Genomic DNA, 25,515 nt, shown 5'->3' on the forward strand with positions numbered 1-25,515 from the left:
GTCTTACCAAACAGACTCCAGGGAACAACCCGAACCCTCTCAAAGGAACTTGAAGATGTTTTTGCAAGGAGAGCCTTAAGCAACACTAGGCACTTCAAACCCACCTGCGCTGAGCTACGTGGGTCTTAAGGGCTGGGGTGAGGCGAGCACACGGAGAAGGGGAAAGTTTATTTTACACCATGGAAGAAGGGTGAAAACCGACTGGGAAGCGAGGCGCCCGGGGCGTGAAGGCGGAACGGCGCCCGGCAGCCAAGAGGGAGGCGCCGGGCCCGAGCACTGCCCGGAGAGGGGTGGGGAGAGCCGGGGGAGGGCGGGCGAGGTGCCGCCGGCCCTGAGGCAGCCCGGCCCGCGCGATGCGCGCTGAGGGCAGTGCCGGGCGCGGCGCCGCCGAGGAGCCTTTCCCCTGCCCTTCTCCTTCTCCCTCAGGGGCTGCTCCGCCCTCCTCCTCCTCCTCCTGCTGCTGCTCCCGGGGGCAGCCCCAGGTGGTGGCCGCGCCGGCGGCACCATGTGAGGCGGCGGGGCTGCCGCCGCGCCTCCCGCTGCCATGAGGGGAGGGGACGCGGGGCTGCGCCCACGCCGCCCACAGGTACGGCCCGGCCGGCAGCGGCTGCTGCTGAGGCTGCTGCTGCGCCTCCTCCTCAGCGGCGCCCTCCTCAGCGGCGCCGGGGTGGCGGCGCTCGGAGACTTCGCAGGTAACGGGGCGGCAGCGTGGTGTGAGGGAGGGAGAGGCGGGAAGGCGGGGCGGGAGCGCCCAACGGTCGCCCACCGCCGGTTAACGGTCGCCCACCGCCGGTTAACGGTCCCCCACCCCCCTGCTAACGGTCCCCTGAGGGGGATAAAAGGGGACTAAGGGTGTCCCCGAGGGCTCTGGCGGGAGGGTGCTCGCTGTGTGCTGTGTCCTCGCCCTTAGTGAGCAGAGCAGAACTTTCCCAAAGCCAGCCGGAACAAAGCTAGTATGGGATTAATAACCCAAATGTGCTATTACACATGTTAACGGAGTTCACAAGGCCAGTGATGGTCCTGCAGAAACTAGATCTATTTTCTCAGCAGTAGGAAAGCACAGCCTGGGACTTTCTGACTGTGTCGAGCTACGTAAGTCTGAGCATTCCTAAGGAAGCAATCACCAAATGTAAAAACCATGTGCTGAGATAAACTGCGTTCTCCTCTTGGATTCCTTTCAGAAATAAAAGCCTTTTAGGTCGTTTAAATGCTTGCTTTATTTTGTTTTTGCCTACCTGCTGGGTTTTAGATGTTAGTTTTGGACTTGCATGTAGTTCTCAAAACAGAAGTTCAGATTTTCCCTTCCAGATAGACACTGAGTTAAAAAATATCCCTCTGGTTTATCTAAGAAAGTTCCTCTCACAAAAGTCCATTCACATTTAAAATGAAGTTATTCAGATAAGGTTATCCAAGATAGATTTCAGAAGTACAGCTGTATTCAGTATTTCATCGTGTGCTGGACTTTCCCAATAAGCAGAATGACCAAAGATAATTCTCCAACTCAGCCTAGACATCAGCATTAAAAATGTCATGCAGACAATCCGGTAAATAAAATGTAGAAAAGATTAGATTCAAAAATGCTTGCCAATCCTGACTGGGGACGCTTCCAGGCCTGAACAAACGCTGCTCACATTTGCTTTTTACTTTTAACAGAGATGTAATCCGGAATGACAGAAAACACAGAAACGGTGCTGGATACTTTTTTTTTTTTTTTTTAAAAAAAAGGCATCCAGAACACAGGAGGAAGTTTTTAGCTACTTCAAAAGCAGGGAACCGCAGCAGGTGCTGCAGGCCGGGAGCTGTCAGATGTAAGGTGACACCCTGCAACGCCATCCCCAGCCTGCTTAATACCTGCTAAAGGATTGCAACGAGCTCTGCAACGGCAGCTTCGGGCCAAGCCTCTGAAGTTGCTGAATTTCCTTATTTGTTCCCCCCCCCCGCAGCAGGAACAGCGACTTGATTTTCATAAGCTCTGCTGAACGTGCGTGGAAACCAATCTGCCCCGTTTAAAGGGACAGCACCTCCCTGGGGATTGTCCCGAGGGGTGACAAGAGGGACCTGGCACCCCTGTTTTTACCGACATCCCACACTTTCACAGTGCTGGGAGGGGGCAGGTCCAACCCCCCTGCTTTACCCTTTCTGAAGGTGAAGCTCCCGGGTGGCAGCCTGCACGTTTCCACGTCGTGTTGTGGCAAAAGCAGCAGAGATCAGGACCGTGAATGTGTTCGGCACCCTTTGATCTCCTACGGGGGAATTTAAGTGCGCACAGAGAACCGGAGGGAAAGTCACTTAAACTTTTCCTTCTGTTCACAGATTGCAGGCTTTTATACTCAGATTATCAGGTGCATACTTTCTTGGGTCATTGCCTTTTCTGCTCTGTGTGTTTCCAGCATCAGATCCCTACCTCTACAGCCCAAGCTCTGTTTCTTTCTCCTTCTCTTTCTCTTCCCCTCACTCTTTCTCCTCATTCTCTCACTCTGGCAGCTTTCTGCAATCCTTCCCAGCCTGCTGTCAGATTGCAGCAACCGTACATGTAATCCTTGTTGTTCTCTTCATGTATGCATTAAATTACTCTGGCAATTCTAACCTGCCTGGAGTCCTTCTGTTAATCACAAGACCTACCTGCTGCTGGTAACAGCCCAAATGAGATGACCCCTCTTTGGATTTGTCTGGTATTTTGGAAAGCAAGAGCAGGGAGTGGTGTATGTGGATAGTGAAGGGTTATTATCAGGTTGTGTTGTTTTGTTTTTTTTTTCAGTATGTGACTTGTATTTATTTCCCCATTTAGTAAACTGTCGACATTTTTTTATGGATCATTTCACAGAGCAGAAGCAGTGAAACTTTTACAGTATTTGTCCCTCCCTTTTCATAAGAGGCAGGCTGGGAGTAGAATCTCTTCACTTGGCTGTTGCAGGTCAGTTGCCCTGATGGTCTTGTTATTGCACTTGCTCTCCTAGGACACTGAGCTGCAGGTTCTTGTATGTTTCTCAGTCTGGCTTTTAACTATGGAAAGGTGTTGTGTTGTGTTCTGTTTTCTTGGCAACATTTCTCCACTGTGTGGTAATGTTTTGTGAATTGGTATTTCCTAGGGAGAAAAATGTTCTGAAACAGGACTCCAGCAGCAGAGTTCTCCATCTAACCGTGTGAGGAGGACTCTGTCAGTAAGCAAAGTTAGTTTTCCTTGGTAACAGGAGGTATTTGAGGTAAAGCAATGTTGATAGACACGGCACTTAAAGATCCACGTAATCCATTCTTCTCCAGCAACTTGGTGGCAACAAAGGACATATGGATATTGTATTGGTTGTTGTAAGTGGAGGTTTGCCCTCAGGTCTGCAGTTCTCTAAATGATTAATTTTTTAAAGCATGCATGCCAAAGTTTGTTACTGGTAGCTGAAGTTTTGGAGTGGGAGGAAGGGGTAGGGGGGTCAGAGAGAGGGAGAAATCCCAGTTCTTTCCTCATGCATACTGGTTTGAGCTGCAAAATTTTCTGCCTCTTATGACTCCTCTTCAAAGGCCATCTAAAATCTTTTCTCACCAAAATATTTAGTCATGTGGAAAAAAAGGTGAAGAGCTGTTTTACCTCCTTGCTTTCTCCTCTGCCTCTTCTCTCCAAGCTACCTTGGGCACAGGCCTTCTTGCTTGAACGGCCCTCCTTCACTCGGTTCGTCACTTAGTCTCCCCTTCTGTACCTAAGTCCCAGCCAGGTTTTCTGGGCAGCTCTCAAGAAATGTGTCGGTAACCAAAGATCAGAAATGAAGTAACCGTGTGATTGCAGGGCTGGGCTGAAGAATGACTTTTGGGAGGTGAACAGAAAAAGTGGCCCACTGTTTAGGTGGAACCTTTTAACCTCTGTGCACCCGTGTCAACTTTTCTTTCATTTTCCAGAAAGTTCAGTCGGAGCTAGGCATTACTTTAACTTCATAGGCTTGATCTTCTGACCCAATAATAGGGAACAAATGGACCTAATGAAAAAGCAAACGAGTTCACCCAAGAAACATAATCTGGTCTTGCGGCCTTTCTCCATTAAAAGTTTCCATTAAGTTCCGTGGCATTTACCCATCCCAGATTCCCCCAGGCAAAAGGAAAGCAAACAAATGCTTCGAGCAAATGCTGTGTTTGTAATAACGTGGCAGGATCAATCAAGACCAACCGCAATGATGCAGAGAGGTTCTTTGTTGGCTTTGTGCTGGTCAGATAAAGTCCTGTACAAATTTTCTGGAGCCAGTTCTGTTGACTCATTGTGGCAAGCGGAGCTTGTCTTTCCACCAGGATATTTAATGAGGTGCTAAAAGGAGTAATGTCGATGATGCATCTTCTTGATACTGGCTTGCAAATGCCAAACACAAATTTTGGTTGCTTTGCTTAAAGGGAACATTTCGTTTTAGAAACACGTTTCATTTCAGTAACGTGTGAGTTAAATCTTTAAGTCTGGTTTAAGGTTTCTCAGTGTGTAGTGGATTTGGATCTGTGAAACAGGTCCGTGTCAGAAATGAGAACCAAGGTTTTGTTCTAGGCTCATCTCTGCAGTTCTAGATGCTTTCCCGAGGAAGTGTAGCTTATGAAATCCTATTTTATATGTGGCCTAGTGTTTAGTTTTTGTTGAATCCACTGGTTTTGATCATCCTTGTTGAAGCTTTGGCCCTACTGAATTCCTACACATTATGTGAGCATAAGCAGCTGGGCCCTGCTGGCTTCCCCAAGAAAGGATGCTGCTCCAGAAGCTCTCTGAAAGTGAGTTAAAGCTTAGCTTGATGCTCTCTGCCTCCCTCACCACCACTCCCAACAGACTTTGGGAAATCCAGGTATGAGACACAAACCTATAGGAAACCTGACTTCCTGAGCTCCACCGCTCAGGGATGGACATGTTGGAGTCTGTCTTTCAGATTCTTTCAGCTCTGGGGCAGGAACTGTCTTCTTTCATCACTGTGCAGACTGCTGGCACTTGACACATCATGTGTTATTTCTATTCAAAATAAACAGCAGGGTTTAGCTCCTCCTGCCTTCCTATTCTATCCGCTACCGATACCCTTCTCAGCAAGACAGAGCTTCCAGGCACTCTCGGCTTTATTAGAGAAAGTGGTTACAGACTATTCCAGACAAATGCTCTTATTTTGATGGAAGCGTCCCCAGACAGAGCAGTCACTGTCTGACCACTCACCAGAAGTCTGCTGTCTTCCAACTATAATCTGCAACTAAAACTGAAATATTTTGGTATATAACCAAACACAGAGAAAATAGTGTCTTAAAGGGAGCTGAAGAGCAGAAGGAAGTGTGGTTGTGCCTTATTTGTTCGGCATTGGTGAGTCATTTCATCTGAATTTTCTATGCATTTTAAGAGTTTTGTTTCAAAGGTCTATTGTGTGGCTTCTGGCAACAAATTAAATACCAGTGCTGTTTGGGTCTTAATTTAGAATTAATTTAAAAACATCACTCATAATATAAGACCTGACTGAAAGCCTATGGAGGTCACTGGAAGGATTCCCAAGAATTTCACTGGGCTTTGGATGAGGGTCGTAACCCACAAATATCTGTTTATTTTTCCTCATTGTATTTACTCTTGGATGGGAAGGCAAGCATTCATTTTTCAGAATCGTTGTACAGTTTGGGACATTTTTTTTAGGTTAAAACTGAGTTGGGAAAAAAGAAATGTTGCTGTAAAGAAAATCATCAAGCTATGAGGATAGAGGGTTGTAGGGTTTTGGTTTGGGTTTTGTTTTCATTTCTGTTTTTTGCTTTTCTGGCTTGGCCCTGGTAAACTACAAGCTCTCCTAACACTGCAGATGCAAGCTGCCAGAGGATGGACTTAGTGATTCAACACACAAATTCCCTGGGCTCTAATTTATCCCAGTCCCTGTAATCTGATTTTTCAAGTGTCACATATCAATGGGAATGCATTAAATGGGAGTTTGACTGACTCAGTTTGCAAATTGAATTTTCTTTTTATGAGGGGCTGGCAATGAACATACTCCCCCACCTCCCAAGTCTGCATGGAAATTCAAGTTCATAAATTCAAGTTTGCAAAGAAGTATTTTCCCCTAGTCCCTAGGGTACTTTTACTTTTAGTCTTTGGGAAGATCATAACTTTTCTGTCTTGTGGGCATGGTGATTGACTCATTCTGTCTCCATGATGAAGTTGCCATCTGCTGAGCCTTTCTCTTGTTACTTCTTGTTCATGGCACTAGAAGAAGCTACTCCATCTCCAATGAAAAGGAGTTTTTTTTTGTTGGTGGAGTTGGTGATTTTTGTTTTCTTTCTTTCCTTCTGTCTTTCTTTCTGTCTTTCTGCAGAAAAGAACCTCACAGTCTCCCTTAGAAGTCTTTTATCTCTTGTCAGCATCACTGGATAGGAGGGAGAAAATCTTCCTTTTTTACTGTGATTTTTCCATATTAAAGTCACAGGACAAGCATCTGGCCCTCTGGAATAGCTGGGAGAAGTATAGCTGACTGTAGCATGCGGTTTAATACAGCCACAAATCTTCAGAGAATGATAATAGTTTACCCCTTCCTAGCACCTACGTTGCTTGTTAAGGAACTCCTGGATGCTTTTACCCAGGCCTGCCAGGTGTTTTATGCTGCCCTTCCTATTTGGTGTACAGCCACAGGAGTGTGTGTGAGTGTAAGGAGAGAGAAGGAGGGAAGGAAACTAGGAAAAAAAAGAGCAAGTGAGGGGGAGAAAGGAAATGAGTAGGGATCTCTGATTTCCTCAGAGAGCCATTTGGATATAAAGAAAGTAAGCATCACTCCTCGGTGACAACACAAGGGAATATGAAATTGTCCATCTGAAGGAAACAGAGAACAGCTGTGGGAGGACATGCGAGAGAGAACAGTCAGCTGGCCTGTGAGTGCAAGTCATGGATTTTCCCAGTCTGAAAAAATTTCTTACACCTAACTGCAAGTCCAAGCTGAGTGGCCTGGATGCAAAGATGTTACGGGCTACCTGCAGAAACAATGCCCATTTGGCATAACCAGAAAAGCTGCAGGAGGTCTACGCTTCCTTCATGATATCTTTATTTGTTTATTATATTTTCTGAAAAGAGCTCATGGCTTAGACTTTTATGTGTGCTGTTACTCACTGAATAAACCCTGTTCACATAGTTGAGTTTAAACTCAATGAGTTCTTAGGCGGAATTGCCTTCTTGTTACCTAAATCCCTTCTTTGGCCTAAGTGGAATCAAACCCTTGCTTAATTTGACCCTCAGATTTAGCAGACAGAGGGAGTTATGATCAATAAGATGGTTATGACCCATGAGTTCCGATTACGGGGAAGAAAATATAAACAAAATCATTTCCTTAGTAAAGCGCACGCATGTTTTTAAAACAGTTCATGGAAAACATGACTGAGCTCTCCATCACTAATGCCTGCTTTGATTGCCACGCTATCCCAAAAGCATTTTCACTTTTAACTTAAGGATTTTCTTGCTGAAGTCTTAATCCCCCATCTGTCATTAAGGCCAGTGAAAACAAGTTGCCCCATTAGCAGCAGGCTGATTAGCTCTCCAGTATGTGTGCGCCAGCTCTTCAGCAGCCAGTTTGAATTGAAAGTGAGAGCTCTTCCTTTAGCCTGTTAGCTCGCGCTAATTTCATGAAACTTGTGGCAACTTTATTTCTGTGATTCCTCTACCCCCCTAGGTTTGAATCTGGCCACTGAGCTCAACAGCTGTTAAGGGAATGGCAGATGGACAGAGCAAGATCTCCTAAGTTTTATCTCCTTGAGGAATGGTTCATTGAAAACTCACGGGGTCTGATTTTAAGAAAAGTTAGAGCTTTGGAAGCTCTGAACCCAAACTAGACGTTTGGAAATGGAAAGCTTTTAAATTGTCACTAGCTTATCACAGGAATGAGACTACCACGAGTTTTTCCAAGCGAGCATCTGCCCTCACATCAAAAAGGTTTCAATAACATCAAAAATAAAATTATGGAAAAATTATTTTTCTAGCCTGGCAGACCAGTTTCTGATGTCATCACCCGCAGTGCAAGCAAAAGGATGAAGATGTTGGGATAGCAGTCACTGGCAAGGAGTGTGAGTGTTGAGAAGAGTGGAAAAAGGCTCACTGAAAAAAACAAGTGAGGGAAATTGAGTCAAACAGTGACTCTGCAGGAAAGCATGTATTAAGCAAGTGTGGATTTTTATGTGTATCTCTTGAGTGAAGCTGGTATGCTCATTTCAGAACAGTAAGTAGAATAATCAATACTTCTGCCTGAGGATATTTCTAATTGATAAAAGCCTGTAAGACCACACCTTTCCGGGGTGACTCAAACAGTATGCTTACATGGCACCTGATGTACAAGAAAGAATAAAATGATGTGGCAAGAAACATGGTGGTTTAATTTTAGAAATAATGTATTTCATGCATAACATTTTGCATTCTGTCATGACTGCTGGCTCTCAAGTAGAGCTACCACAGAAAGAGCTTGCAGACAGCCAAAGTAAGAGACGAAAGGGAATTACAAGAAGCAGATCCCTGCCCTGCCTCCATGAACAGAGCCAGCCAGGCACTGTCAGATCCGCACACAGAGCAGGGCTCTGAAAGCAGTGATTATGCAGTAACCCTGAACAGCACTGTCTGTGGTGTGGTTAGTTGCCTCTAAAGACCAACAGAGAATGTGGCAGAGGGGAGGGGGCATGAAGCTTCGGGGGTTAATTTTCCTTCAACACTTCCTTCGCAAACCAGTGGAGAACATACTGCCAGAGAAATACTGCAGCTGGATCGTAAATACCGATAAATGTCAGACTGATGCTTCTGAGGGGGTTTGTAGTAGAGTTTATCAGCAGTTCTGTTATCGCTGCATGAAATCTCTTCCCTCAAACTCGTTAGTCTTGCTTGTGTATTTTTAATGCCTGTTGGCACAATTCTTCAGAAAGCGGTGGGAGATGATGTAGATGCACTGAATGGATTAGCCTTCTGGGACTCCCACAGCAATGTGTGTGCTATTTCAATCTATTTTGATCTGAAATGGATTTAAATGTCTTTAAAACAAGCTAGCAAATCATTGCGCTAATTAAGCTAGATAGCACTGTGCACAGCAACCAGTATTTCTTACTCTGTGTATAAAGGCCTGATTCTGAGCAGCCTTGTAGGCTGTGTGATACCCAGCTTCAGCCTCCAAAAATATTACAAAGCAAAGCTGCTCTCTTGCCAGAAGGACATTACATCAGTCAACGCTGAGCTTGTATTTAATAAATGCTAAGCAATAAGAATCAGAGCTCAAAATGTTGTTCTTCTTGATGCTTCACGTGGTGAGATTCATGCTGGCACAAGTGGGGAGGGCAGAATAAACACATTTCTACAGCCTAATGCTGAAAAAGGGCCTTAAGGCCTTGTGTGAACAACCCCCACCCTAAGGGATGAATTCCATATAACGTAGTACCCCGTGCTGTCTTGTGCCACGCACTGGAGACATAAAGCGTCTCTTGGCTGGCCATTTGTAGGCTTTTTGGTAGTCATGGTTCTTTCAACTGAGATTTTTTAAATTTCCATTTTTACAGTGGTCTGAAGTGGAGGAAAAAATCTTTCTGGCTTTTCTTACCTTCAGGTTCATGGTAATAACTACCATGATTGTTATTATCCAAAGCAATAATAGTAAGAGCAAATGTTGGGTGTAAAACTACAACTTTTTAAGAGCTCTGTTTTACACAAAGAGGTATCTATTTACAACGTTAACTCTCCCAGGCCAGTTAATTTTGTCTGTCATTGTCATTACAGTTTATCAGTTCTCCTTTGCAACCAGAAGTCATCAATAAGGCTTAAAGCTTTGTTCAGCTGCTCAGTCTCAGTGTTTTGTGTGTTTTCCTGGGGCTATGTTTTTTAGTTGAAGTTCTTTGTCAACACAGTTGATGCTGTGACTAATTTGGCTAATTCTGCAAGAAAGGATTACGCTTGGATCGTGCATTGGTATTTTGAGTCTCAGTAAGAAGTTACAATGAATGAGGAGTCTGGGTTAGGCAGACGGTTGAGTGGGATGATACCTTTTGGCCTTCAAATCAATAGGACGTATGATTCAGGCTTAACTTCTGAGCCAGTCTGTAATGTCTTTGAGATGATTTTGTATGCAGAGCACCCCGTACATCGCTTATGAATGTGTCTTGGGTAAATGGGAAAGCTCCTAGCGAGGCTTTCACACAGAGGCACAGAGATGCTATTGGGACACTGCTGCATTGCCAAGTTATTCTAATTTAGCCAAATCTCACAACCGCTGACATTTTCTCAAAAGTATCATATTGTTTTAAAGAAGTCACATTTATTATTTTTTTGAAAAACAAAACAAAAGAGGAAATCTGTAGTCTCCCTTGCTGCAGAATGAAGCTTGAAAAAGTGATTCCGATAGCTACCTCCCATCCCCCGTACTACCCAGCGAGCAAAGAGAAGGGACCCAACATCATGCTTAAAACACAATCCTGCTGCTGGGTTTGGACGATGACACAACTGGGAACTCCTTTCAGCCTCTGAGAGAGCATCATTTGCTCACCCAGCCCAGTCTTCCAGGTGGGCTCAGGGCAGGCAGGGCCCCGGGACATGGGAGAGGGCTGGCATCAGGAGAGGAAAAAGGCTGGAGACGTTCAGGGAAGAAACAAGAGGAAGCTGTGATTTGGGTCAGAGCCTCTGCCCAGCGTGGGCTGCCTGGGCTGCACTACTCTTTGCAAAGGGCTAGCTGCTCAACCTGTGTGTATAGTAATAAAAAATGCAGGTTTACATGGTCTGCCATGTGAGACAGGCAGTTCAGATACTAGTACGTCACCACTTCTCTTATCAGAGGGTAGCAGCCAATTTCCATTACTATTTTTATCTTTTATTGTGTGCAAATACGTAAGGATTTTAGTGTCAGCTTTAAAATGCCACTCGGAAGGCCAGGGAGCACGATGTCTTATTTTCACCAGTCCATCTAACGCTACTTTTACGAGTGAGCCGTATTGCTTGTACAGAACCTGAGCAAGTTTTTTAAGATGGCTTTTTTTTTTTTTTTTTTTTTTTTTTTTTAAGAATTGAATAGTTGCAATTGTTGGAGAAAGGTGCTTAGGTACCGCATTAGGAATTTGCAGGATCAAAGTAGCAGTTAAGATGCCAGGGAACTTGTCCAAATCACAACATAGCTGATATTCTGTGGGGAATACCGGGCTGTTCTGTATACAGCGCTCTTGGCTCCACGTAACTTAAAACCCGCAGAATTGAAATGATTACAAATATCAGGCTAAATCTTTCAAGGTGTTGAGTGCCCACAACTCATGTTGGGCTGAGAACTCTTTTACACTGTGGCCCTTTATGCTGTGAAGGTAATGAAAAAGCACTCAGCGGCAGCAAATGTCACTGGAAAACCCCTTTCAGCATCAGACCTAAGCAAAGGAGCTTGGGTGCCCATTCTCCCGGCAATAGGCAGCACCTCTCAGGAGCAGGCTGGCAGAGGAGCGGCTCTGGCAGGAAAGCTCAGTGAGTTGTGAGCTCAGTTACACAAAAAATGTAGGGGGCGGATTCTGCTTTTTTCTTTTTTCTTTTTTTCTTTTTTTAACCTGTGAGAAGCTGCAAGGATATCTGCAGGGCTTGAGATCTGAGCTGCAAGTACAGGGCATGAAATTCTCTCCATCCTGCAGGCAGTGCCAGCACTCAGATCGAATTCAATGAGGTGAGGAACTCACCTACGTCCTCGCTGCACTGGCAGATGCATCCAGTGACTCCTGTCCCCTCTTGGCCTGTAGTTGGGGAATGTCAGACTCGGTAGTGGACTAGGCTTCTCCTTTCCCCAAACTTCACAACTGGAATTTTCCTATCCAGCTGCTGCAGCTGGAAAAAATACCAGAGAACTAGATTATCTTATTTTCAAATCATTTACTTGGAATACTTAGGTTTCTATTCAAAGTATTTTTTAATTGCTCTTCTATTTTGAAGGCTTAAAAAGGGCAACGGGTGTGAAAATGAAATGGCATGAACAAACTCCTATTTTCTCTGAGAGAACTAATTTTTTAGGTACAACATAAATGTATTCTGTTCTATATCATTCTATTTACGATTCAGCCATAAAAAGGGACATTTTTTCCTACTTAATAGTAATAATATTGTCACAACAGTGGAGTTATGCCAGGCTTCTGAGGAGATGATGCTTGTGTTGCCTTTAAGTAGACCGATAACATGTTTGGAAAAGAGGCGAAGATAAGGAAGACATGATTCATGACTTTGAAAATTAGGAAGATCCTTATGTAATCATTGTCTCAGTTTTAAAACTTGTACAAGTCTTTTTTTTATATCAAATAAATCAACAGAAGCTTTTAGTTCTTTTTCAGTACTTAATAGTTTGTTGTTTGGGTGATTCTGTTGTTGGTTGGTTTGGGGTAGGCTTTTTGTTTGTTTGTTTTTTCTTTTTTTTGTTGAATCTGGGTGAACTTGGTGTTATAGAAGTTGGCTATTGATTTTAGACAGAATTATACAGAATTTAGAGAATGTATAAAATAAAGAAACCATTCGACTCTAGTTATTATCTGCATGTTAATGAAAAGTCTGGCTAATAGTGAAAGATTTAGGTAAAAGATTTGCTTTGATTTTAGTGTATTGGGTTTGGGTCTAATTTCCATGTGTTTATGGATGAAGGATGGGAAGGATAATGCTTTATTTGTAGGCTGGTATTTTGTGTCCTGTCCCTCACCGCTCTTCTTCCCCTTCACCCACAAACATTCTCTTCTTAAAGACAGATTTCAATCAAGTGTGACTGAGTGGTAAAAATATCAAAGCTTCAAAGTATAGGTGAGGAAAGTCTTTGAATTAAATTTCCCCTAGCAGTTTCACATCACAATGGCTAATTTGTAATGGTTAAAGCTAGCAGCCTGCATGTTTCCCTGCAAGTTTTCCGTGGGAGAACAGAGAAAAGGGCAGCAGGACATGAATTTTATAAATATTTGTGGTGATAACAGAAATCTTGGCTTAAGAGGCAATACACGATGAAATATAACTCATAAACCCAGCTTTCATTAGCTGTTTCATTAGCTGCTGATGATACTGCTTATGAGAAGATGCAAACGGATGGTACAGGTGGACAGCTGCATACAGACTCTCCCTCTCCTGTTAACACTGACAGACTCGCTAGTAAATAGAAAATTCTGCATGTAGTACTGCTGGGTCTCTGTCCAGCAGCCCCACATCCAGCATGTATGGACTGCCTTTCCTCTCAGTTGCCCTGGCACCTGGTTCAGTAGCCCATGCAGGGTCACTTCCATTGCCACTTGTGCACGACAAAGCTGCTGGGGAGCCCAGAAATGTGAAAAAGTTTAAGCCAAGGTGTAAGAAAAACCTGAGCTGGCTCAATTGAAGGGTCTAGGCCACAAAACCAAGCCACAGTCCTTCCTCCTTCTGCAAACATGCCCTAAAATTGTTATTAACCATGACAGCCAAGGGCCTGAGCCCATTTCTTGTCTGTGAAGTGGCATCTCCGACACCATGTGGCCCTGGGTCACCGCCACCCGACCTGCCGTGCCCCAGACCAGAGCGTTACTGGCACTTAAAGGCTGAACCATTCGCAGCCCCGTGTGCTGTGGCAGTGGGCCATAAATTTAACCTTGACTACAATGCCCTTTCCAGAGACTGATCGTGGTTTTCATATTATCTAATGAGTTTGTCATTTCCTGTGCTAGTTGTAACACAGCTGAATATTTTCTAGGTTACCTAACCAAACTTCTGCAAAATCATACCGCCTATGCCTGCGACGGGGAACATCTGAGTCTGCACTGTCCTCGGCATTCGACAATAAGCATTCAGTCAGCATTTTACGGGCAAGACTACCAAATGTGTGGCACACAGCAGCCTGAAGCCAGGATGACAGAACCCATAAACTGTGTGGCACCCACCTCCCTGCAGGTATCGCATAATGCTGTGTAGATTTCCTTCTGAGCCTTGCTTTGAAAGCCCCGTTCCCAATGTTCCCTAAAATAACCAATTCCCTTCTAATCGAGGACTTGTCATGACTCAGCAGGCCAGCCTTCATCCATCGCACAGGCCCTCCTTATTCCCAGCAGAGGATACAATCATTTCACACATCGGTGTTACAAACCCATGGAATGAGATAAGCATGGAACAAGCCAAACTCCTACCACGAGGCTATCTTCACTTACTGAAAAGGCCCCATGAGTTAAGCAACAGGGCCTAAGCACTTCTGTAGCTATCTACATTTCCATAAATACATGATTTGTATCAGGAATATCCTATAGCTTGTTTCCTGAGCCCACTTGAGTATAGGTTAAAATGATTTAGGTTTCATAAATTATTGCTTTCTGCCGTGGTGACTTTTTAACAAGGCTTAGAAGGCCTGGCTTCCACTGCTGTCAAAGGCTTGTTTCATCATAGTGAAAATTACAGTGTTAGGCCCAATTCAGTAAATCATTGGAAAATGGGTTGTCAGTGGAATCTAAATATGTTCTGTCAGTGGAGCTGTTGTAAATGCTTCACAGAAGCTTTGATGAAGCTGGCAACATTAGTGCTTGTAGCTGACACATGGCTTTTTGTCAACAGGGAACGTCTGTTTCCCCCACTAGTGAGCTGAAGAGTTTTACAGAGTGGTTTGGCAGTAATATCCTCTCTCTAGAAACAATATTAGGCCACAGTTTCTGAGTGTGGCTCGCCCATGCTGTATTGCAGCTTCTAAAGACATTCCAGCCATGACCTATAGGCCATGTGAAAGTACAGCTCTCCTCTAAAATCGGTAGACCAGATGCATCCTTGAGGTCATTTTACTGACTACAGGGAAGAGATACCAAGGATTATTTGGGGTCTGTGAGTCTTGAGTGCCTTTGTGAGGTCTCCTTGGGCAGTTTTTTTCCCTTGAGTATAATAAACAGCATGGAGTAACAGTTGTATAAACCATCATCATCATTCAGGCACTGTCACTGATCAAAGACACGAAAACATTTTGACAAGACCACAAATGTGAGAGATACAAACGCTCTGCATCTCAGGGAGTTCCAGCTCTGTCAAGGAGAAGAGACACATCCTGTAAACTGATTTCTTAGAAAAGAGCACCAGTGATCTCATCCTTCCTCCCCTTCCCTCTGAAAACACATCTGCAGTCTGCATCATCAGGCATGATGCTGCCCTGCAGCCAAGAGGAAGCATAACAGGTAATTTATACAGTGACCTCCTATTAAAAGGATCACTGCAAAGTTTGATCTGTCCTGAGATATTAATAGCCCCAGGCTGTCTCATTACGATTATCATTGTTTGCTTTCGTGGTTGCGTGCTTTTGCACAGCAACATGATAGAAAGTATGACTGCTCTTTGCATTAAGAGAAAACACAAACAGATGCACAGGAGATGATTCAGCTCAGGTACAAACAGAAGGTGACTCAGTAGGGGACATCCATCTCCACTTACTGAAGTTGTAACTCTATTTCACTGGCCTGTTCCAGAGCATTCCCAGTTACGGATGAGTTATTTGCATGACTTGCAACTTTTTAAAAGAAGAATTGAGCAACAAAATTGTCCACTGTGCTTTTCTTTCCCTTATAAACTTTTTAGTGTGCACTTAATGCTCAAAAAGTGTTGGATGAAAGTCTCCTTCTTCTACCCAGGGGAACAAAAAGACAAGAGTGTTATGGGATCACTGCGTTGTGCTGCCAATGTGTATCATTTCTGCTTGGGAAGGATGGCTTCCAGGGATGACAGGAGAGATTCAGCCACTGCCAACTATCTGAGCCTGGAAACAAGAGTGCAGCTTGTGCTAATCACAGTGGTAAATTTGTGATCTGGCCTCTTGATATGACTCAGACCCCTTCCGATGAGAAACAAGGCAAAAATTTCCATAGATTTTATGGAAGTACCTAAAATGATCAGAGAATAATATACTGCAGTTACACCTGCTGTGTGATGTAGAGATGATGCCCTCCTTATTGCAATCCGCTGGGATTTTAAACATCAAGAATCATGGGTACAACAACACAGGCTGCACAAAAACAGTGTACAGACAGCCTGCTCTGAGCAAGGCTCTGAAGGTGGATAAGAATTTCTTAAGTACACTGCTCAATTTAAACTGTTTTTTCAGATGCTTTGATGTGTGACTGGGTTAAAGAGGGACAGAGTCATTTGGGGCAATGTCTTCATATTTTGTAACTATTGCAATCATTGCTACAGCTCCAAAAGCACTGGTGAGGCAGGAACAATAGTGCAAGCATTAGGAGTACTCTGTCCTTTAGCTGGACTTGGAGGAGGTCCACGTGACCCTCTGTGTGTAATGCTGGTGACCTTCCTATTGTCCTTCAGCTGCTACTCCCAGTAAAGCAGAACAGTAAGAACCACGGTATATTTCTGGGAAAATAAATCTGGTGTAGATATAGCCTTAAAACAGCATTAAAAAAAAAAAAAAAAGAAAGAGAGAGAGAGAGAGAAAAACAGGTACCAACTAACAGGTTTAGGATAGACAGGCATATCTGTCCTGTCTTTCCAAATTAATTCTGAAACTGAATCAAGTGGCAAGTCAGGTAAATAGGCAACTAAGCCACTTGTTAGACCTCTTTCAAATAAAAGTATCGCAGAGCATGGTCAGGTAAACTTAAGGAGATGGAGATGAAATGGTTAAAAAGGCATCTTCCTGAGTTACCATACTTTGGCTGGACATCACATTCCCATAAATGCTATCAGGAAGATGTGCCTGAAGTGCTAGAGGCTGAGCATGTGCTCGGGGCTCTGAGCAGGGTCCCAGACACTGCTGAGGCCGTGGTGGCACACAGTAAGGTCTGGCTGACTGGTGTGGGGCAGAGGGAAAAGTAACAAGCGACAGTGAATCGGTAACATCCTAAATTGCCACAGACATTGCTGCTATGTGTGTGTTACCAAAAACTTGGCCGTGGCTCAAAGCGGAGAGGCGGCCTAAATCCAGTGATCCAGATGTTTTATGTGTTTATGGCCCGAAAGCTGTGAAAGGATGGTTTGTCTGCTGTATAGAACAAAGTACAGCTAAGTGTTGTCGTTGCTTTGTAGCTTCATATCTTGTTTTCAAGACTATCCTTTTTGCCCGTTGTTCTAGAAAGTACTGGATGAATGCCAAAACCTGAGATCCTGCCAACTCCTTGTCAATAGTCGGGTTTTCGGACCTGATCTATGTCCAGGGACCACTAAATTCCTCCTTGTCTCCTTTAAATGCAAACCTAGTAAGTAATCCACACCAGGAAAACGTATTTTTTGTGTGTTTCATTGTTTGTTTTGCTAAGAATGCTGCTGCACAAGGCTTTGCATAAATCCATGTTAAGTTTTACGTCTCTTAGATTAATAACAAGTTGTTTTTTCTACTTTACTTTAGCCTGCCATTGTGCTTACAACTCCACTGTGCTTGCTGCCAATGTAATGACCAGCATAATTTGTCAGAATCAGTTGTCAGACACCAGACTCGAAAGGAAAAATGTCTTGGAAAATATTTTTAAAGCCATGTCTTATTAGAAATACAGAGCTGAACAGCAAAAACAGATGTTTTGGGTTAAGGATCCAAATGATGAAGCTATCGTAACAAGTAGTATTAAAAATGCTTAAGAAGTAGGACCAAAGCTTTCAAAGATCCTTGGTTTACTACATACCGTTTATAAAATAATGACTGGAGGATACACTTGCATGGTTAATTTTATAGCAGGATTACCTGTGTCCTAAACAGGTAATTGACATTTGTATGGAAAAGGGACAAATCCTGCCTCAAACAGAATGACCTTTGCAAACACAAGAAGAGCATCAGAAAAATTAAGACAGTCACAATGAGGTTTCTTTCTTCTTTTTTTTTTCTTTTTTTTTTTTTCCAGTTGTCTTTTCTTGTTGCTATTATGTATGAGAAAAAGCCCCAGCTGCCCAGGGGCTCAGCTTTTCCTGGCAGCTCATCTCCAGTCTGGCTGAAATGGGTCCCAAAGAAAATACTTGAAAGAATCTTAGAGTTTACATTTTTAATATATTACAATTACTGCATTATTCACAGTAGATTTGAGTATTGTAGCTGTACCAGTTCTCATTAGAAACCTCCTTTTACTAATTGAAAGTGGACTGGGTTCCTCTTTGCTACTTTTAAAATATTTTTTTCCACTGGAAGTGAGTTAAAATGAATGCCTGATATTCTCTGTGACCCAAATATTACAAAAGCTAGTCCAAAGTGTATTTAATAGCAAGTGCTGCCTTCAGAATTGAGGCAGAGTCCAGGTCCAGGGTAAATTACATGATTTATTGGACAGGAAATTTATGTTTGTAGGTAAGATACCAACATTGTTACACTTGGCTATGGGAAGCATCCTTACTCAGGAAATCACTTGAGCATAATTTAAGCATATGTTACAATCTCCTCACCTTCAGGTGGGCACTTAAGTAATTGCCCAAATCCCTTAGTTTTTCATCTATTTAGAAATGTTGCATTTCCCTCTGTTGCTGAGGTCTCTGTTGTGTTTTTATCCTTGCTGTGTCCTGTGCCACTCGCAAGTTTGTTCTGTAGCCTCCCCAAAAGCCCAAAGCACGGCTGAACAGAGCTTTAGGCTGTCAGCCCTTGGGTCAGAGCTGCTGTTTTCTTGGCCTGATCCCCATGGGCGTACACTATGGCAGGTGTTTCTGCAGAAGCAACAACCTGCAGCAGGTTTACTATTCTTAAAAAACATATTTTTTTGACTTCAACTTGTGAGCGATGAAGAGTTCAAATGGAATAAACTGGATTATTACCAAGAGAATTAACCCTTTTTCAAAAATCTGTTCTGTCCTAAACAAAACAATGTTTCCTCTGCTGAATAGATAGGAGTTTTTCCCTGGCTGGTTCCCCTAGCCCCGACACCCACACTCTGCTCCAGCAACACCTCTCAGTAACAATAAGATTTCCCTTTGTTCCTGCTTAGCTCAGGAACCTCCTTTCCTGTTTTCACATTTCTGAAAGACAGCAAAATGGAGCAGAACCAACCCTTCTCCCCGGCCCCGTCTGCACAAAAGGATGGTTGGCCATGACCCTACCCGGGCCAGGAAGACCTGAGCGGTGAAATGCCGCAAGCAGAGAGGTTGCTCAGGCCAGCTGGGGACCTCTTTGGCCAGATGGCAGACTCCAACCAGATCCCAAGGTGGGATCAGCCGCCCTGCCCAAAAGGCCGCCTCACTGCTTCCCTACCCCGTGTGGGGAGAGCCGCCAGCCTGCCCATGCCCCCTGAGAAAGGGAGGGGGATGCTTTTCTTGGGCTCCTGTCAGCCAAACTTTCGAAGCAGCCCTTGCCAGGTCAGGGAAACCCACTGACCATGGTGGAGAGATGAAAATGCAGCTGAGGCCTGGCTTGGCACACACAGGCCATGCCCAGGGGCTGTGCTGTGGCACCAGGTGATGCCAGCCAGCCATCCCCGTGACTGGTGAGCAGCCTCAGCACCCTGGCAGGCACTGGGATAGGCACAGAAAGTGACATTGTCCTTCAGGGGCACGAAAGGAAGGGATGAGGTTTCTCCTACTGAACAGTAGTGGAAAGCAGGCCAGGAAATCAGGCGGGAATGGGGGTGGCTGTTCCACCGGGAGAGGAGGTTGGCAAAAGTTAGTATTTTCATTCATTGTTAAAAGGAGCTGGAGGCTCTAGATACTCATAAGGGAACAATTTAGTTGGAGGAAGCACTCTGCTTTGCTATTGGCTTTGCCTCTGGTTGTAATCGTGCCGCATATCACTGACAGCACTATTTGCAGAAAAGCTGTTTTCTGTCATGCTGGTATTTGCTACGAGCAGTCCAGCTGAGAAAGTTGCCTCACGCTACCATATTGTTATTTGCTTCTATTTTAGCTGAATACAAAACCAAATCGGCCTGTGAAAACCAGGAACTGAAGCTCCACTGTCAGGAGTCCAAGTTCCTCATGATCTACTCTGCCATCTATGGCAGGCGGGCACACGAAGAGAGCGTCTGCTCGGCCGAGGCGGAGCGCGTCCCCCCGTTCGGTATGTTACCATGCTCTGAACAGACCCTCCAAAAGGCTGCACAGGGAATTGAGGGCACAGGCAGGGAGAAAACTGCAGGCACGAGAGCATTGGCATCTTGGAAGTGCCGGTGATTGAAACGTGAGAGATTATTTCTGGAACTCAAACAAATTGCCTAGCACAAGGGAGAAATGAGTAAGAAATGTAAGCAAAGTAATAACCCTTGATGTAGTTAATCAGTTCTTAATATGATTAACATCAAAAATTATTTCTGTTGGCTCTCTTGAGCTTAAGTGACTGTATTAAATAGCAGCTGCTGGCCTCTCATCTTCCTCCAGCTTCTGATAATGATCAAACAACCCGAGTGGCCCAACACCTTATCTCACAGCTGCCTTCCACTTTGGTCTCTGCTTCCAGTGTCTTTACTTTCCCTTAAATGCAGCCAGTCAGGATGAGGTCCACAGATCAGGGACTGTTGCTTTAGATGCTGTTGTTTGACCATACTCCAAGACTGTAGTAGCATGCTAATAAATCAGAAGTGTCTGGGACTTCTCTCTGGCACCAAGTCCAGCAGGCAGGAAATGTCCTGTGTATGTAGCACTGAGCTCTTATCCCCCCAAGCAGGACGAATGCATGCAGGCTGCCTCCTGGGGCTGCTCTCTGCCCAGAATTGTGATGGAGAGCTGGTGAGAGGATGCTGTTGGACAGGCCAGAAAAGTGCAGGACTCGTACATACCACCGCAGAGCACTGTGTTACAGTGTCAGAAATGTTCCCTGCCGCTGCTGATTTGCTAGTACAAGTGCATCACAAAGAAGAGAATATTAATGATGCTCGATTAGTAATTAATATATAGCCAATATAGCAATGTTGATAGAATTTTAATATCACTTTGGTCATGGTCTATGAACACTGTCAGACTCACACCGTTCCCTTTCAAAAATGTGAAAGAACCCAAAACATCACAAGTCATCATCAGTAAGCTGTCATTGACTTCAGTGTGTAGTCTCAGCTGGTGTGTGACTGGTGACTCAGTTTTTATCATTAAGTATTTATACTTTTATATAAATTTATAGTAGCACATGGTTATGAGGGTGCTTGATGTTTGTATGAATGTGTTCAATGGTTGACAGCGAAAGCGTGAAGGTAAATTTGCATTCTGTAGAGAAGGTCAGCACAAAATCTGGGTGTTGTTCACATCCCTTCATACCACACAGGGAAGGACTTACATGACTGACACCAGGCCTGTCTGTGCAGAGCCTGAACTTTACTTACTTCTGAGAAACGTGCTACAAGTGAAATCTATAAGAAGCATTTCTGAACATCAAGAAGAGATCAATAATTAGTCTTAAAAGCCATTTGTCTGCAAGCCAATGTTTCAATTTAGTTTTATAGGTATTAAAAATGTATTGGCTGAAAATTGTATTCTGTTCTTTTACAAGAATTTATTTAAAATCGCCAAATCTGTGTTTCATATTAGCTGTCCTGTCTGATCCTTCACTGGGGCTTTAGCTCTAGATATCTGTTCTACAAAGGAAACATTTCAGCAGGTTTCTGAAGGATCCATACATCCTCCATGATGATGGCCTTGACTCAAAGCAGAGAAGAGAGAGCTCAGTTGACGGAGAAAGGCTGCTACTGTACTTATTTCTTGCACTTCATTCACCTCTGGGAATTGCTCAGTTGTCTATGGTGTCAGTCCTTACAGTTCACAGATCATAATACTACAAATCCTTTCTATATAAAGTTTCCCCATGTAAGTAGATGAAGAGTTTGCAACAATGACAAATTCTGTGCTGTGGCTGCCTGCATATAAGCAACTCCTGGCTGTTGCTGTTCTTGTGCTATGCAAAGAAACCTAAAACAGAGGTAATAGGAGAGAGCATAAAAGCTGAGACAAACACAAGGTAGATCTGTAGAAGGTAGATCTTTATGTGGGTTTCCCATTACTTAATGAAAGTAGCTGGCCTCTTGCTCCATGCTGCCAGTAACCCCTTGCAGTGAGCATGATTTTCAAAGGCACTTATGTGGCTTGGGGAGATAGATTCAGTTATCACAAGGGACTGAGCACTTAGGAGCCAAATCCAATTGACTCCAGTTCTATCCATCTGGAGCTTAAATCTTATTAATGTGGTATCTGAAGCACGATACAGATGTCAGTGGATGCATAATAAGACTTTTTAAGTGCTTGGATACCCTTCTCTGAGAGAAAGCAATAATAAACTGAGTGTCAGCATGATCTAAATGATTTGAGACAATTTAGAAAACATTTCTACTGCTCTTCATTCCAGAGTCAGAGCCCATGTACCTGTATATGTTTACACCAGAAGCTAGAGTCTGCTTCATCTCACATCCATGTTGTTTCTACACATTTGTTCATCCTGGGCTAAAGACAGTGCTCAATCCTTTCCATTTCTTTCATTGCATTATAGGGAAGCTGTTTGTTGTTGTTGTTATTGTTTGTTTGTTTATTTATATTTTTTTTAGTACTATGCAGAATAGAAGTTGTCTGTAGCTCCTCATGACATGCATAGGAAATCTCTGCTGAGTTCAGTTTGCATCAAGGCATACTGGATGTGGTCCTGCTAGGAGGACTGGATATCAAATTAATTAGATACTCACATGCAATATAGCTGGTAAGCAATTACTGACAAGCAGCAGCTTTGAACTGAGACAGATGTATTCTGAATTATCACTTTTCTTTGAACAATCTATCAAACCAGCTGACAGATTTCCAGAGCTATTCTTCAAAGGCAACACAGGAAGATGTATAATGTCTTTAGCATAAAGGCATTTCTCCATGTAGTAAATAGAGTATATAAATCCATCACTGTTATTGATGACATCTGTGTAGCCTCGGAGCACTTGTGGGATTGTGAGCCTCAGCTCAGCATTCAGCATGACTGCCTCCCCCTAGGACATGTTTTCCGAGCCAGTTCAATAATCTAACTCAGGTGCCATTGCTGGTACAGAGGAGGAAGCCGTGGTGCCTCCCCTGCTAGGTAAAGCCCTGACAGAAAAGTTTTCTTCTGGTCTGTTTGGGTTTTGCTTACCCTTGGTGGTGGAACAGCTTTAGCATGAGCCTATGCCAACAGAAAAGCCTACACAGGATGGGATGTGGGAGACAGACACAAGTGCCTGTTCTCCTTCAGACAGAGTGAGCACGTGAAATACTGAGTACAAGAAACTCTCTAACGTGCACTTCAGCCAATACAACAGCACCACTTCAGTCCCAGGACTGATACCTAATTATATGTGTGACTTCCACCTTTTGTTTCCAAATGTCTTCTACTTTTGTTAAAATTGTCCAGAAACAAAAAGCTGCACTTAGAATGACTCATCTTGCTCAATGCAGGTTTGGGGAGGGGAAGATTAATCAAAGAAGATAGTATTTCCATGTATGATCAGTAAAAAATATTTTTCCTGTTTTTTCTCCTTCATCATCAAACCGAAGGAGGACTTTTAACATATTTTACACGTTCTCCAACTTGGCATCAGGACCATTCATTCCTGTGAGCGGACACAGTTGCCCCCTTCAAAGGACAGCACATGAAGTCTTGTCTCCAAGTATTTTAGGGTATTTTGCCTTCAGGAAAAGTTTATTCTGCAAAGTAAACTCTTGCCAAAAGTAAGAGAATTCATTGAAGCTCAGGGGTTTATTTCATTATAAGATCTCTGGATCTTTGCAGGAAAATCAAGGACTTCAGGCAGTGTCCTGCTTCTGCAGCTGTTCAGTGACTGGCCCTGTTAGGACTCCACAGGATTTGGAGAAAGTAACTTCCTTGTTATGCTAAGATTATCAAAAAGCTCACAAGAAAACTGAGATTTGTTTTGGTTACAGTTCTGCTTATCAGGATCTATTGTGCCCAGCAGGTCTCCAGCAAAGTAGGAGCCTGTAGCAGTCAGCTCCTCTTCTGATATGCTCTCTTTTACATTTGTGCTAACATGTGTATGAGGAAAGAGAAAATTTATTGGCCAAATGAAGCTAAAGAGTTGTGCCAAAACAGGTTGCCATAGAGAATATGAAGAAGGTTCAGGCCAACAAACACTTCCCAAATAATAAATTACTCTTGTTAATACATGAAAGTACTTGAAAGGAGGCTTGGTGGTAGGCAACCTCTAGCTGCAACTTGCAAGCTAGAACACCAAAACATAATTCCCAGAAATTTTACCTGGATGTGCACTGGCTGGTCAGGTCTGTGCTTCCACAAGTGGCAGTGACCAGCAGAGCCCAAGAGTGCCCATCTGCACTGCTGGGAGGTAGGGTCCTTCCCAGCACAACCCTCTCTTTAGCCCGTTTCCATTCCGGGGAGAGTGAAGGGGTGTGTGTGAGTGTGTGTGTGTGTGTGTGTGTGTGAAGAATTCAGGCACTCCCATCACGGCTGTCACCATGGCATGACTTACCCTGGGGCTGGATTTTGTCTAATCCCCTCTTCCTGCTGAAATGATATTCAGGTAATAAGAAGGGGTGTTAGGAAGGAAAGAGAGACTTCCAAAATCCTGTAGATGCCTTCCAGCCCAGCACGGTATCACAATGTCATTATATAACAATGTTTTGTGATATTGTGATTCCTTTATTTTTATTTTTATTTTATTTTTTTGTATCAATGTTTTGGACAATTCAGTGGGCCTGCATCTGTTATTCACCAACAGTGACTGAAAATCTTTTGGCTCCTTCCCATACCAGGGGGTGTATGTTCCTCCTAGCGTGAGCCGGTCCCTCGTACAAGTCTCTTGAGAGCAGCTGTAAGTGAAGTAAGGGTACAAACAACTGAAGTCAGATCTGGAAGCACTTACGCACTGATGGTGTGGGTGGGGTAGATGCAGAGGCACGGTTCTGTAGCAACACCAGGACTCGGGGATGTGGAGAAGGTTCACATCTTCCCTTGCAGCTTCTGCCACCGCTGCCTCGTCACTTTGGGTGTGGGCGACAACAGCCAGCAGAACCTTATGGGTGCAAAGGTGGGGACAGAATTGCTCGGCTTTGCTTCCACCACAAAATGCCTTCAGTCAGCTCTGTCTGTGTGCAGACATCAGACATGAGAAGATCCTTGTCCGTGGCATCCTTGAGAAACTGGGAAAACCAGGAGGTGTTTTGGCCTCAAAAGAAGCCATTCCTCCCCTTGGCCCCAACAACAATTGTCAAGACAAAGCTCCCCTAGAAAGAAAGCAGCAGCAGGAGAAGAAGCAATTGTTGGAGTGCAATAAAAAAAGATCAGTCACCATTTTTTGACTCCAGGTAACTTTCTGCTGAGGTGACTGGGGAAGGTCACATTTTGCTGAGCAGCTGTTTGGAGGTGCTTAAAGCATGCCCAGACACACAGCACTTCACCCACCAATGTTTCCCTTACCAGCAGTTGAGGGGTTTTCTTGCGTATAGGTTCTTCTAGCTTAGATTTCTGAGCTGTTGGGAAAAGTGTGCTTGGCATTCAAGTTCAGAGTATGATAAGGAGGTGAATTGTGCAAACCCAGTGCTGTGAGCTGTTGAGCAGTAGGAGTTTGGTCCCTGCTGCCACCCGAGGAGCACGGAGCTCCCCTTGTGCCTTCTCCTCAGTGTTGGTGCTGGCAGATAGATCCCTCGCCCTGAGCCTATGCGGGATGACTGTGGGGTTTTTGCCCCAGATGCTCACAGACTGAATTCCAAACTCCGAGCTACTC

The 25,515-nt window shown here is 44.1% G+C and overlaps 1 protein-coding gene across 2 annotated transcripts in view; it reads left to right on the forward strand.

Moving 5' to 3' along the window:
* The first annotated feature begins 298 nt into the window (after positions 1 to 298).
* The window catches only part of EVA1C (eva-1 homolog C), a 33,874-nt gene continuing 8,657 nt past the window's right edge, over positions 299 to 25,515 (forward strand). The window contains exons 1-4 of one of the 2 annotated variants that reach the window (XM_027449196.3): positions 299 to 692; positions 13,638 to 13,834; positions 16,992 to 17,115; positions 19,728 to 19,880. In XM_027449196.3, coding sequence (XP_027304997.2) covers positions 545 to 692; positions 13,638 to 13,834; positions 16,992 to 17,115; positions 19,728 to 19,880 — 622 coding nt within the window. In that variant the 5' untranslated portion in view covers positions 299 to 544. Of the gene's footprint in view, positions 693 to 2,788; positions 2,915 to 13,637; positions 13,835 to 16,991; positions 17,116 to 19,727; positions 19,881 to 25,515 lie in introns of those variants that run through there. The other variant, XM_021268404.4, reaches the window with a different exon arrangement.

The sequence above is a fragment of the Anas platyrhynchos genome, chromosome 1 (assembly GCF_047663525.1).
Source record: "Anas platyrhynchos isolate ZD024472 breed Pekin duck chromosome 1, IASCAAS_PekinDuck_T2T, whole genome shotgun sequence".
In the NCBI taxonomy this organism is placed as follows: Eukaryota; Metazoa; Chordata; class Aves; order Anseriformes; family Anatidae; genus Anas; species Anas platyrhynchos.